This window comes from Muntiacus reevesi, chromosome 4, assembly GCF_963930625.1.
Source record: "Muntiacus reevesi chromosome 4, mMunRee1.1, whole genome shotgun sequence".
NCBI classification, from domain to species: domain Eukaryota; kingdom Metazoa; phylum Chordata; class Mammalia; order Artiodactyla; family Cervidae; genus Muntiacus; species Muntiacus reevesi.
This window is the reverse complement of record NC_089252.1, coordinates 53582837-53597818: the sequence shown is the minus strand read 5'-3', so window position 1 is coordinate 53597818 and position 14982 is coordinate 53582837. Positions and strand designations below refer to the sequence as shown.

At 38.8% G+C, this 14982-nt stretch overlaps 1 protein-coding gene across 2 annotated transcripts in view; it reads right to left on the bottom strand.

Moving 5' to 3' along the window:
• WDR7 (WD repeat domain 7) overlaps positions 1–14982 on the bottom strand; it is a 331772-nt gene that overhangs the window by 76367 nt on the left and 240423 nt on the right. For both annotated transcript variants that reach the window (XM_065932803.1, XM_065932802.1), the window contains 3 exons: positions 13042–13159; positions 10906–11055; positions 10076–10158 (listed from right to left, as the gene is read on the bottom strand). In XM_065932803.1, coding sequence (XP_065788875.1) covers positions 10076–10158; positions 10906–11055; positions 13042–13159 — 351 coding nt within the window. The remainder of the gene's footprint in view (positions 1–10075; positions 10159–10905; positions 11056–13041; positions 13160–14982) is intronic.

Genomic DNA, 14982 nt, shown 5'->3' with positions numbered 1-14982 from the left:
TGATGGTCTAGGTAATTAACTGTAAATTACTCAGAACGCTCTGTACTTCTGTCTCTAACAATAACCATCTAGAGTGCTGGATGATGCCTTTTGGAAGATCATCTAGGAAACTGAAGCAGGTAAAGCAAAGTCCAATGAAAACACGAGGGAATGTAGAGGAGTTCATTTCTTAAATGTTACCTTATTGTAATTCCTACTTTGCTTATTAATAATATGAATATGAAGTTAATTCAGTGTTGCAACAATCTTGTTGTTGCTAATATATCCATGTTGTAGAAAGATCATATTTAATATCCATATAATAAAAGTTTTATTTGTTACAGTGATGAAAAATCTGGTAATAGAACTTCTTTGAATAACTATGTTTTCAAGGATGTGTATGATACAGTTTCTCAAGGGCACTGAAATCTTAGTAATTTTCTTGTATTATCATTGTATTATTAACAATATCCCTGGAACTAAAATGTGAATTATTAGGAAATATTTAAATCTATGACTATGAAGTTTACACAGCAGTCAAAATTGTAATTTTTAAAATATGGAACCATAAATGATTCAAAATTGCCAAAGCAATCTGGAGGGAAAAGAACAAAGCCAGAGGCATAGCCCTTTCAGACTTCATGCCATACTACGAAACTATAGTAATCAGAACAGCATGGTATTGGACAAAAACAGACACACAGATCAATGGAACAGAATGGAGAGCCCAGAAATAAACCCACACACGTAGATTAAGCAATCTGTGACAAAGGAAGTAAGACTATACAATGGAGAAAAGACAGCCTCTTCAACAAGTGGTATTGGGAAAGCTGGACAGCTACATGTAAATGAATGAAATCAGAACACTTCCTCACACCATATACAAAAAATAAACTCAAAATGATTTAAAGACTTGATTATAAAACATGACACTAATCCACTTCTAGAAAAAAAGATAGGTAAAATATTCTCTGGCATAAAATGGAACAGTATTTTCTGAGATTAGTCACTCAAGGTCAAGAAATAAAAAGCAAAAATAAACAAATGGAACATAATTAAACTTTAAAGATTCTGCACTGCAAAGGAAACTATTAACAAAATGAGGAGACAACCTACCGAATGGGAGAAAATAATATGAATGAAAAGGGGTTAATATCTGAAATATACAAACAGCTCATATAACTCAAAATCAAAAAGGGAAACAACCCAGTTAAAAAATGGGCAGAAGACCTAAACAATTCTCCAAAGAAGATATACAGATGGCCAACAGTACAAATCAAAACCACAGTGAGGTATTACCTCACAATGGTCAGAATGGCTATCATAAAATAATAAATCATATCTACAAAGAATAAACGCTGGGGAGAATGTGGAGAAAAGGAGCCCGCCTACACTGTCGTTGGGACTGCAAACTGGTACAGCCACTACGGAAAACAGTATGGAGGCTCCTTAAAAATCTAAAAATAAAGCTACTGCATAATCCTGCAATTCTACTCCTAGGCAAAAATCTGGAAAAACAAAAACTCAAATTTGAAAAGACACATGCATCCCAATGTTCATATCTTTACTAATTACAAAAGCCAAGACATGCCTACAAGCCAAGTGCCCACCAACAGAAGACCGCCGTAAGAAGAAATAGTGTGCATGCACACGTTTATATACCATGGAATATTCCTCAGCCACAAAAACGATGACACGGGGCCATTTGCAGCAACTTGGATGGACCTTGAGGATATGCACTTAGTGAAGCAAGTCAGACAAGCAGGACAAATGTCACTTACACGTGGAATCTTAAAAATAATACCAATGAATTTGTATACAAAACAGAAACAGATTCACAGACACAGAAAACAAACTTATGGTTACCAAAGCAGGGAGGGAGGGAAGGAGAGACAAATTAAGAGCATGGAATTAACAGACACAAAATAGTATACACAGAAACAGATAAGCAGCAAGGATTTACTGCACAGTACTGTACAGCACTGGGAAATACATGCGATACCTTGTAGTAGTGTAGTACTGGGAAATACAGTACAGTATACACATGCGATCCTTGCAATAACTTAAAATGAAATGTAATCCAAAAAAACACAACCTTGTTACACACCTGAAATTAATACGGTATTATAAGTCAGCTATATTTCAATATTAAAAAGTTATTTTTGTATCTTTTAGAAAAATATCTACATATACATAAATTACTCTAGGTAGATCTAGGATATTTTAATTAATATAATTTTCAGAAAATAATCACAGTATTATGTGTAAAATGATTATCTTTGTTTCTATGACTTCTGAAATGAAACTATAAATGTGTTAAATTTCACATACACATCTAAATACACACACACACACACACACACATACACACACACACTCACACACATTACAGAAAGGACTTAACAGGTGGCTCAGTGGTAAAGAATCCACCTGCCACGGCAGGAGACACAGGAGACCCGGCTTTGATCCCCAGGTCAGGAAGATCTCCAGGAGAAGGAAATCTGCTCCAGTATTCTTATTTGGAAAATTCCATGGATAGAGGAGCTTGAAAGAGTCAAACACGACTTGGCGATTGAGCACACACACAGGGACTTTGATAAAACCTAACTCAGTAAAAGATAGAAGAGGAAGACAAGTTTGAGATGTGATGATGAGATAAAGAGAAAGGGAGATGTAAGCCCTAACTATTTAAGTTAGGCAGGGAATGTGGTTTTGAGCTGCCCAATGACCAAGGCAAAATGTTTAAATTAACTCCGGTTAAGTGGAATTAAAAACAAAACACACATTCTCATTCTTTAGGGTAAAGCAAACAAAAAATGCCTGTCATCTGGATTTGAAAAAAATGTTTTTTCTATCCCTGGGCCAGGAAGATCCCCTGGAGGAGGGCATGACAACCCACCCCAGTGTTCTTGCCTGGAGAATCCCATGGACAGAGGAGCCGGGCTGGCTACAGTCTGTGGGGTCGCAGAGTTGGACACAACCAAAGCGACTGAGCACACTCGGAAGGGACCCTAAACAACAGACATCAGTGTGACCCCAACTGGACCACAGCCTTCCTGAGACGCTCACGGGCAAGGCTCCGCGGCAAACTGCAGGCAAGGCTCGGGCAGGGAACCTGGGGAAGTCAGTGCTGAAGGGGCCAGACCCCGTGGTCCCGACAGGCCGCTCTCTGGGGGCTCAGCTTCATCTAGGGATACAAACTAGACTATGCAGAGGGCTCAGTGGACCATGCTTTTTAAACTAGCTTCTAAGTGTTCTGGTTTTGTCTAATGGAGCTTTAGATCAAAGTCGACTACCGAACAGTCTGAAGTGAGAAGTCTCCGCCGGCACTCTGTGCTACTGTCTGAGGGCGTGTCTTTCAAAACAAATGGTGCGTCACTGCGGGAATGGAGGAGCTGAAAGGATGTCTTCAGACATTTCCTTGGAAATTCTGAGTTTACTCCACATGTAAACAAAAAGGCATTCTAGGAGCCGAGTTCTTACATCATTGAACGTGCCACAAAGGACAATGAGTCAGGTTTTGTTTTCCTGACAGAGGATTATCAGGGGACTTGCTTCTGAACTTCGGTGTGCATGGGAACCATCAGGCTTCAGGATGGTCGGAGGCAGTGGGTCTCAGGCAGAGCCTCAAAATCAGGTAATTCTCCTGAAGATCATCCAGGAGCTGCACGGAAGAGCTCATTCCTCCTCCGAGGACCGAGCAGAGAGTGAGCATTTATTACTTGTGTTGTGTCTTCAGTTCTCTCAGCTAACAGGCACGGAATGTACTTTAATACTGACTTGTGCGAGCTCTTTCCCAACACATCCTTGAGAGTTCCAAAATCCCTAAAACAATTGGGTCTACGAGCTACAAGTGGCTGCCCTTGGATACCTGTGGATGCTCTAACTCTTAGTAAAATGTTTATGACAGTTGGTGCTCTGCTTCCATGGGCCTCGCACCCACAGACTCAACCACCATGGGTGGAAACTCCTCTGAGGACTCTCGACTCCATGTGGATCTCGGTCCTGCGGTGTGTTCCTCTTGAGCACCTGCTCTATTTCTATCAACTGAAGCCTGTGACTTAGGCATTGATGGTTGGCCCCTCTGTATGCACATGATGCTAAGAAATTGAGATACAAACCTATAGCTCAACAGTCTGGGTTTCCCTGGTGGCTCAGACGGTAAAGAATCTGCCTGTAATGTGGGAGACCTGGATTCAACCCCTGGGTCAGGAAGATCCCCTGGAGAAGGGAAAGGCTACTCACTCCAGTATTCTTGCCTGGAGAATCCCATGGACAGAGGAGTCTGGCGGGCTACACTCCATGGGATCGAAAAGAGTCAGACACGACTGAGTGATTAACACATTCACTTTCAACTCCGGCAAATTATACATTAATACAATGTTATAACCTCATGTTTTAATATTAACACATGATTTTGGGTCAGTGACAGGAAAAATTCTATTAAATTTTACTGGGCATGTGTTCTAATCCATTTCTGTTTTCAAGCAGAAGATATTACAAGAAGTTTTAATAACTAATGGAAAATTATATGAACTAAATTAGAAAAAAAATCAAACTTTCTGTATCAATCCTACTTTCTTTTACTAGATATACAATTTGTAGCTTAAACTTGTTTGAGTATATATGTCACAGGACAAAAATTTAATTAAAACATAGTCCAGTGGATGGAGTCACTATTCATTAAATTATGTATTAAGTCATACAATCATTAATAAACCTGAATAAATAAATGAATAAATAAGCAAATCTGAATAAACTGACTATTGGTATATAGCAACATACAATACAGAGGTCAGCCTAAGCTTAAGCCCAAGACTTTCAAGACAGCAACCCAATGGAAGTTTTAAATGCAATCTAAAAACCACCTGCCAAGTTACTAACAATGAAGAAAATATTAGAGAAATTACGACAGTCAAGTTTTAAAATTCTAAACTGAAAACTCAATAGCCAGATGCATATCAGAATCAAAACCTACTGGTCAAGGTTAAAAAACAAAACTGAAAAACAGGAAAACCAATCTTAGGATCATTTCACATTTGATGATGCTAATCCATCTTGGTACTCAGAAAAGAGTATATATGTATAACCCAAATGGGAGTACTTTTGATTTAAAAACAGTCAATGACTTCAGGATATCAGATTGGTTCTTGATGGAATTAATACAACTTTAGATATGAAAAGCATCTTTATAACACTGACTAAAAATTATTTAATATTTTGGGAAATAAATCAATTTTTTTACCTATATGAAAATGATAATAATGCCATCCTGTACTTTTTAGGCATATAAAATCTTCTCAAATAAATATTAACAAATTTCTTACACACATTTTGTGTTTTTGCATTATTGTTTGGCTAGAAAAAACTCCCCCAGGAAATTAATATTCTCTGAATACCAAAATCACAAGCACTCTGATAGGTGCTTTGACAAATATCATCTCACTAAAATAAATAAATAAATAAATAAATATATATATATATATATATATATACACACACACACACACACACACTAAATGAAATTTATAACTTCTTATGATCTACCAACTGGAACAACTAAATATTGGTAAGGTAGCAACATTATAGAGGTTAGCCTAAGGTAAAATACATAGCATCTTTGGGCTTCCCAGGTGGCTCAGTGGTGAGGAATCTACTTTTCAATGTAAAAGACCCAGGTTCAATCCCTGGGTGGGAAGATCTCCTGGAGAAGGCAATGGCAACCCAACTCCAGCATTTTCGCCTGGGACAAACCCCATGGACAGAGGAGCCAGGGGGATTACAGGCTCTGAGGTCGCAAAGAGTCTGACATGGCTCAGTGACTAAGCATGTACGCATTGCATCTTTCAGAAAGGGTAAAAGAAAAGAAAGAGGAAAGAAGCCAACAAAACAAGAAGAACCCAAGAATACAACCTCACATAAAGACCTTAAACACGAATTTCACCTGACTGAACCACAGATATTCACATCGTCGACTTTAACTAGAGTTTCCTATTTAGCGAAAGGAATTCACTTGTAAGTAGAGGGCATCTAAGTGCTGTAAGGGACCTAGCACAATGGTACAAACATGGCAGATATTCAATAAAGTAATTTTTACTTCTGTTCATATGTTAACATTTTTGTTGTTCATTTATCGATAGAGTACAAATCAGCCTAAGTAGGTGGCATGGTGTCGACCTGTAAGGAGGTCCCATCTAAGCTTAGTATTCTCTGAAGTCCTCCATGATTTATTACCTGTTCTAACTAACAGTGTTAGTACAAGTTACAACCTTATCTTGTTACTCATCTTCCTGTGTTTATGCACTGACCCTTTGGGGCTTATATCTTCACAACTCTAATAAATAATAAATCTAACATAATAAGAGGTAGTCAATTATTTCAATTTATAACTATTTGTTACAAATCCTATGTTTCACATGTTGTTGAGTCACAAAAGTCATGTCTGACTCTTTCTGAGACCACATGGACTGTAGCCCACCAGGCTCCTCTGTCCATGGGATTCTCCAGGCAAGGACACTGGAGTGGGTTGCCACTGCCTTCTCCAGGGGAGCTTCCCAACCCAGGGACCTTCACCTCCTGCACTGACAGGTGGATTCTTTCCTGCTGAGCCACCAGGGAAGCCCCATGTTTCATATACACCCTGCTGTATAAAATAAATAACCAACAAGGACCTACTGTATTTAAAAATGGGGGGGGGGCAAGAGAATGTTACAGATGAGATGAGACTGGCCATGTGCTGATAATTCTTGAAGCTAACTGATGAGTTCATGGGGATTTACTACATTACTCCTTCCACTTTAGTGTATGTTTGAAATTTTCCAAAATGAAAACAATTTTTAAAAAATCCTGTTTCATAACATTGTGCCTTATCACCTATATTCTGGCAAGAGTTTGCTTAAACTCTGCTGACTCTCCAATGCTTGCAGAATAATGACCAAATTCCTTCATACAGAATTCAAAGCCCTATCCTGCAGCACGCTGCGAAAATTCCACCCTCAACCTACATTCCAGTCACTACCACACAGCCTTCACCAAATTCTCTCTTACACGTTTGTGCCTCCAAACATTTGTTGGTATGATCCTTTCTGTAATTCCAGATGATACACACCAATTTATTCTGCAAAGCTCACCCCATCAACTCTTTGGTGAAGTTTTTCCAAAACCTGCCACTACTCCTTCCAACACCACCCTAAGCCCCTGCGGAGGACAAATCCTTTTCTTTGCTTGGCAGCCACTTTTTAAAAAAATTATTTATTTTAATTGGAGGATAATTACTTTGCGATACTGTGATGGTTTCTGCCATACATCAGTATGAACTGGCCGCAGGCTTGCACGTGCCCCCTCCATTCTGACCAAATCCCTCCCAGTTGTCAGAGGGCACGGGCTTTGGGTGCCCCGCTTCATACATCAAACTTGCACTGGTTGTCCATTTTACATATGGTCACACATATATTTCAATGCCATTCTCTCAAATCATCCCACCCTCTCCTTCTCCCACTGAATCCAAAAGTCTGTTCTTTATATCTGTGTCTCTGCTGGCAGCTATTTTCATTAAAATATTTTTCTCCATCATTAAAAGGAAACTGGGGCTTCCCTGATAGTTTAGTTGGTAAATAATTTGCCTGCAATGCAGGAGACCCCAGTTCAATTCCTGGGTTGGGAAGATGCCCTGGAGAAGGGATAGGCTACCCACTCCAGTATTCTTGGGTTTCCATTGTGGCTCAGCTGGTAAAGAATCTGCCTGCAATGCGGGAGACCTGGGTTTGATCCCTGGGTTGGGAAGATCCCCTGGAGAAGGGAAAGGCTACCCAGTCTAGTATTCTGGCCTGGAGAATTCCATGGAAGGTACAGTCCATGTGGTCACAAAGAGTCAGACACGACTGAGTGACTTTCACTTCCACGAGGAAATTGACATTATTAGTCTGTCTTCTCCTTTGTGAAACTTCCTAAAACCCCCTTGTAATTATTGTTCTTATTCGGCTTCTTCATTGTGAACTTTGTAAGAGTCCCAGGCCCAGACTTAAGCACTGTGTTTGCTGCCCACTGGTAGGTAATCCCCCTGGTAGGTAATCCTCCTCCAGCATACAACACAGCACCCCTGGCATTATTTATCTTTTAACTACTTGCCCTGCTAGACCCTGTGCTCCTTGAGGACAACATCTCACTCATCCCTGTATTCCCAGGGCCTAATTAGCACCTGATACACAGTAGGTGTTCAATAAATGGTATCAAATTAATAAAATACAATTGCTTTTGGCCAAATCAGAAAAAAAAAAAATTAACATTCAGCTTATGTATGTTTCTTTAGCATTCAGGCAGAAACTTTCCTCTCCGGTGATTAAACAACTGCAAACAAATGTGGACTGGCAGAAATTAAAGGGACTTAAGCAACTGAGGATGCCAGAGGAGACAGATTTTCGGCAAGGGAAGATATAGGCCCTTTAAACGCTGAATGATTTGCTAGCCTTAGATCCAGGAGGCTTATTTTCACAGTAGACACTGGTGTTACAAGAACGCTTTGCTAACCTTCAATAAGATAATTCCTGATAAAACTGCTTCCTTGCTTCCACTAAGTGACAGATAAATGTCCATTTTTTGTTTAGACATTTCCTTAGAGAACAGTCGACTGGGAACCTAACAGCTACACGTATTTTTAACATCAATTAATTATACAAAAAAGATTTAATATATATAATTTTCAATAAAAAGAACATAAACCAGAATTAAATGTGGCATGATGTTACAAAATTACTGTATTCTAACATGCCTAATCTGTGTCACAAGAAAATATGCATCTGTACAACATGCATATTAGATAAACTTTTTCCATGTGTTCATGATTTAACCTCTGGGTGGCATATATCAGAAACAGCAAAATGAAGAGACTAAGATATAAAATCTATTGTAAATATGAGGGAAGATATGGGAGGATGCAGAGTACAATTAATTCAGCAAACATTTGTTGAAATGCCAGGAAATATAAAAGGCATAACGATGCACTGCGCAATGCCACTACAAATTCAAGGCTTTCCAGGGCAGTATACTCACTGAACTGAACAAACCCTCAGTAAGGATATCACTGCGCTTATCTCAAAAAGAAAAATGTTACGTAACTATGCCTAACTGGTTGTTCTGTTTTCTATAAAAACAACTGCTAAAACAACTTCAACAGACATGAACACTGTTTCGACTGAACACATGGAGGTAGAAAATTCTTTTTAACAAAAGTGTATCTCAAGCTATAAACATTTTGATAACCAAAAACTACTTTAAAAGAAAAATAAACATGTGACTACATTTTGACATTTAGAAAAAAAAAAAATTTTCATTTCCTAACAATAAATGCTCTACACATACAAGGAGCTTCCCAGGTGGTGCTAGTGGTAAAGAACCTGTCTGCCAGTGCAGGAGACATAAGAGATGCAGGTTCCATCCCTGGGTCGGGAAGATCCCCTGGAGGAGGGCATGGCAACCCACTCCAGTATCCCTGCCTGGAGAATCCCACGGACAGAGGAGCCTGGTGGGCTATGGGCCACAGGGCCACGCATGCACACATGTACAAATGATTAGAATTACATGTCACCTACGCAACCTTGTTTATAAAAGTGTTAACTGCTCTTGGCTTCTTTGAACTGCTCTTGTTCTCATAGGGAAATCACCTATGCTTAGTAGGAGAATATGTAAATACTGGCTTTTTTATTAAAAATAAAAATATACTATGAAAAAGGTGGCATAAAGACTTTTGTTGCTGAAAAGTGTCTCTTCTCCTTCAAGCTCCCTAACTCTTCTTTTGTAACATACAAACTAATTCTGGTGATGGGTATGAGAGCAGACATATTTATTAGATGCTATCTTTCACTCCTCTTTTTCAGTTTTGAGAAAACCTCTTCACAACCCACTTTCAAGTAGTGGTTCTATTATAGTTGTGTTTTCTTAGTATAAGCTGATTAAATTGTTTTAGAAAGTAAGCAGATATGAATTCATAACAGAGTTTCTAATTGGCTACAATCACTAACTCATCCTGTTCAAAACACAGTTTTAAATTATGTGTTACTAAAACTTTTTTTACTTTGCATGCTATAGAAGGCTTCTTTACCTGCAGATGGCTGGAAAACATTCCTGAAGACCTTTCTTTTTAACTAAAGATCCTTCGAGGCAGTACATAATGATGTCCATAACCTTTACAGAAAAGATACAAATTTAAAATTAGTTTCAAATACGTAATTTTCTATAATTTAAATTATTAACTTAGGCCTCATTTGCATGAAAATTCTCATAATTTTATTTTCATATTTACTTTAAAATTATAGTATACTTACATTATACAATAAGCTATCCTTTCTCTCATCTGTAAAAACCATTTTTTAAAGAGAGCACACAGTAAAATAAAGAAACCAGACTTCTTTACTTGAAAGACATTTCATGTTTTTATATATAGGATAGGTAGCTTTTATTCAAGCACACTCTATGTTCTATTTATAATGAAAGATACCAAAGAGACTATAATCTTTAAAAATTACTCTAAAACAGACCAATTTCATGTGAATGGTAAATGGACAGAACAATTATTTTGATTCTTGAGGAAATTTAAATAAACCTCTTCAGAAATTATACAAAAGTTCATTCACTTTAGTTACCTTTCTTTCTTTTATAGGTGTTGGAAATAAAGACGCTGATTTGTATTACTACACTAGAATACTTAATTTAGGCTATGGATGTATCATATAAAACAGAATATTCTTAGGACTTCCCTGGTGGTCCAGTGATTAGGACTCCACGCTCCCAAGGCAGGGGGCCCGGGTTCCATCCCTGGTCAGGAATCAGATCCCACACGCTGTGACTAAAGAACCCATGTGCTGTAACTAAGAGCTGGTGCAATAAATAAATATTTAAAAGGAAAAAAAAACATCAACAGAATATTCTTACCTCTACGAGAAGATCCACGACATCTGTGGGCATCTTTTCAATAAGAATTTCAATGACTCTCAGAATTTCCCCTTTCGCTCGGGCAAGAGTGGTGGTGTGCATATTCTGCTGAGACTGGGTGTTTGCGGCGAGAGCAGTGTGTCTGTGAACCTAGAAAACATTTCCAGGCTGTAGATAAGGTCGCTGCCTCACAGACTTTACATTTCTAGCTGCTGGGTTATTTTTCACTTACTAATACAACAGAAAGAAAGGTCAACAAGAACAAATGTCTTGCGGGTGGGTCAGGAGACACTTTTAATTGCAAAAGAAAGTACTTAGTACAATAAATACATGTATTTCCTAATGGAATTTTAGTTCCTGGGTATTATATGAGACTTTAACTGATAGTGACATTTTTAAAAAGAGACAAACTGAAGTTCTGTGAATTTTGTATATTTGGCATTGAGGTGGGTAGCAATTAGAGGACTGTTGTTGCTGTTTAGTCGCTAAGTCCTGCCAGACTCTTTTTGCAACCCCATGAGCTGGACCTGCCAGGCTCCTCTGTCCCTGGGATTTCCCAGGCCAGAGTACTGGAATGGGTTGCCAATTCCTTATCCAGGGATTGTCCAAATCCAGGGATGGAACTTGTGTCTCCTGCATTGGCAGGTGAATTCTTTATCGATGAGGAAATGGCAACCCACTCCAGTACTCTTGCTGGGAAAATCCAGGGACAGAGGAGCCTGGAGGGCTACAGTCCCTGGGGTCGCAAAAGAGTCAGACACGACTGAGTAGCTGAGCGCACATGCTCCCGACTAACACTCCCTCAGTCTGGATACCATTTCCACACTATGAAAGTATCACGACATTGTTAATCAGCTAGACGCCAATATAAAGTAAAACGTTTAAAAAAATAAAATAAAAAGACTCATATGTAAATGGTGAAAATTAAGTTCAAAAACACAATTAATATAGAATACTTGCTTGTTGTCTTTAAAGAGGCAGTTTAAGGTCTGGTATTTACAGGACTTGTATCTGGGTTGGACTGACGTAAGGCTTATTTAGTACAGTCAATATTATTATCTCTGCATATTCCACTGATATGAAACACTGGCTTAAAAAAATCCCAGGTCTAGTAAATCTGTTCATGCATACATATATACACTTTATAAAAACATATACTACTCATAAAATACAGACATACATATTTTAAGTGCAGTGGGCTCTCACTGTAACACTATGCACTATTAGAAAACAAAGCCCCTCAGTCTGCGAATCCATTTCAGATGTGAATTCGGAGTCCCACTGCCTCATAGAAACTCAAGCTGCTATTAGGCCCTACCTTCCTCCCTTCTAGCTATATTCACATCAGAAATTTTTGCTGCACGCCTATTAAGGATGGCTCTGGGGTAGACATAGGCCCAACAGGTTGTAGGTTATCAGGGCAGGCTCAGAGGTATTTATTTAGCATTTTAAAAATTCATCATAGCTACAGGAAAAAGAACTCAGGCAGAGGACATTCCCCGCGGACACCGAGTCTGCACATTACTCATGCTGAAACGGAAGAAACCTTTAAAGAAAATTTAGGAGCTTATCTCTCTTGCCTTCTCTCCTACAGGAAAGACTCTATATATATATATAAGACCTACAGGAAAGACTCTATAATTGGTTCATTGTTCTTTACTAGTTTTTCAGTTAGATGTAGCCAATTAGTTAGAACACTAAGAATGTGGGAATCAATTGGCATTCAAGTCTTTATCTGTGACATGCCATAGGAAAAACAATTAGCAAGTTTATGACTTACATTTTTGTTTACAGTTGGAGAGCCAGTGTTAAATAAGTTCAGTTTTGATTACAGGTAGATACCATGGATACCTTTAATAGATTTTTAATTTGAACAGGCCTGCTCTATTTCAGATTGAGAAATTGCCGGCAAATATTTACAAGTGAATTAACTTTGAGAACAGAAATGAATGCACTGCCATGGAGTTCAGCATGTGGGCACACAGGTACATATGTCTTCATCCCAGTGCAAAATTATTAACTCGCATTGTTCTAGAACAAACTGGAAGGATTATCTATGCATATGGAACCTCGGCTGACAACGTGAACTCATTCCTCTAAATGAGGAGACGGAGCCTACTGAGGAGTTGCTCGCACCTCTTTGGCGATGGTGGTGATGAAGGCGGGTGGTCTGGCCGTGGCAATGAGGGAGAGGGCATGCCGAGCGGAGCGGGCGGAGTCGGCGGCAGGGCTCAAAGGCAGCCCCGTTGTGATGCTAAACAGGGATCAGAAAAAAGGGAAAAGAGAAAAGAAGCATTAGAAATATAGACTGAAAAGATTAGACACAGCTTATAATGTCAGTTCAAGGTCAATGGGAGCACTCAAACAGTTAGAATATAATGGACTTGCAACAATGAGCGGTGATTAGAAGTCAGGGTGTTCTGGCATCAAATACAAAATCGAATAATTAACCGTGAAGATTGAAAACAGTATGTGCATCTGTCCAAAATGTTAAAGACGCCTTGTTAACAAATTATCAGGAACTAGCTCTGCATACATATCACTGAGCTCGGAGTCAGGGAAGAAAGAATATCGCGAAGGGCATTTTCATTTTTTTTTTTCCTTGAAAAAGTTAAAGGTAATATAAGGCCAAGTTAAAAGGCTGTATTTAAGGCCTATATCTGAGAGGAAGCAAAACTCACTCCTGTCCATTAAATTATCAGAAGAACTGAAAATGACAAAATTATTTTTTAGTTTGTATTAATATACCCTGTTGTGCCAGTTTACCCCACTCAACATTCTCAGAATTAAGTTACTAATTAGCATGTTCTGCCAACAGTTATTCAGTATTGTTGCAAAAAATTGTGTTGACAGACACTTATTCTCTCTCTATAAAGAACATACACATAGCACTATACACATACACATGGATAAGGTCCAGGCTATATACAAGAATATGTACATGATGAAATAAATCTATCTCCTTATAGGATAGTAGTGCTATATATTCCTTTGCCACTCCTAAAGCATAAAAAATAATATTTTTCTGTTTGGAAGCTTCCATTATACTTTATACAGACTACTGTGGAAAGTATTAAGACTTTTCATTAAAACGTGGTACGTGATCCACACATCAACTATACATAGGGTGTATTTTGTTACTCATTAAGAGATCCGTTAACGGCTTCTCTCTCTAGCTAAATAACATTGATATTTAAATATTTGTATGAAATTATATTAAGATCTGTCCTGCTCCAATCAAATACGTTTTTGTGCTTCATGTGTCAGCTGACTTACATTTACTAAAAATTTGTAAGAAGTTTATAAGTATTTCTGTAATTAATCTATGAATCATTATATTAACTTCTAGTTGAAAATAAAGAGGCATCACTTAGGCATTCCCATCACTGCTACAGGAAAGTAAATTGATTATAGAAAATTCTGTGCATTTTGTTGCAACTGCTACACTGCTTTGATCTTTGACTGGTACTGTACGTGTTTCTACTTTCTCCAAACTGCGGGCAGACACAGAGGAGAAACACAGAGCAGAGGACGATGGAGAGCTGTCCTTTGACGTTCACCACAAAAAATACATCTACTGAACAATAACCAGAGGGGACCCGCTGGGGGGGTGCATCTCCCCCAAGGACGACCCTGAGGCCCTCGTGACCCCAGGGGGCTGGACAGAGAGAGTGCCTCCACAGGGAGGCAGTTTCTCTTCTGGACTGAGCTTTGCTATTGAGAATTCAGGAAAAGAAATGTTCACCACGTGAATAATGTCGGGCTAGACTGCTTGCAAAATTATTGTAAAGTTCAGATCACAATTAGGCTGTTTTAAAAACTTCAAACTCCAAACTGATTTCAGATACTCTAGGATGTTTCATCAATGTGGATGAATGGGTGTTGATGACAATGAAATGCAAAGTGGTATGTTAACTGACTAATTCTAAACAAACCTAAATCAGCTTTCCTGAAGGGAATAAAATCACAAGATGTTGAGGTTGGAAAGACCCCTTAGCAGTCAGCCAGGGAGCAGGGGTGTCTGTTTCCAGGGTGGCCCGGCCCTGCTGGGGACGCACGCAAGGAGGAGGAAGAACT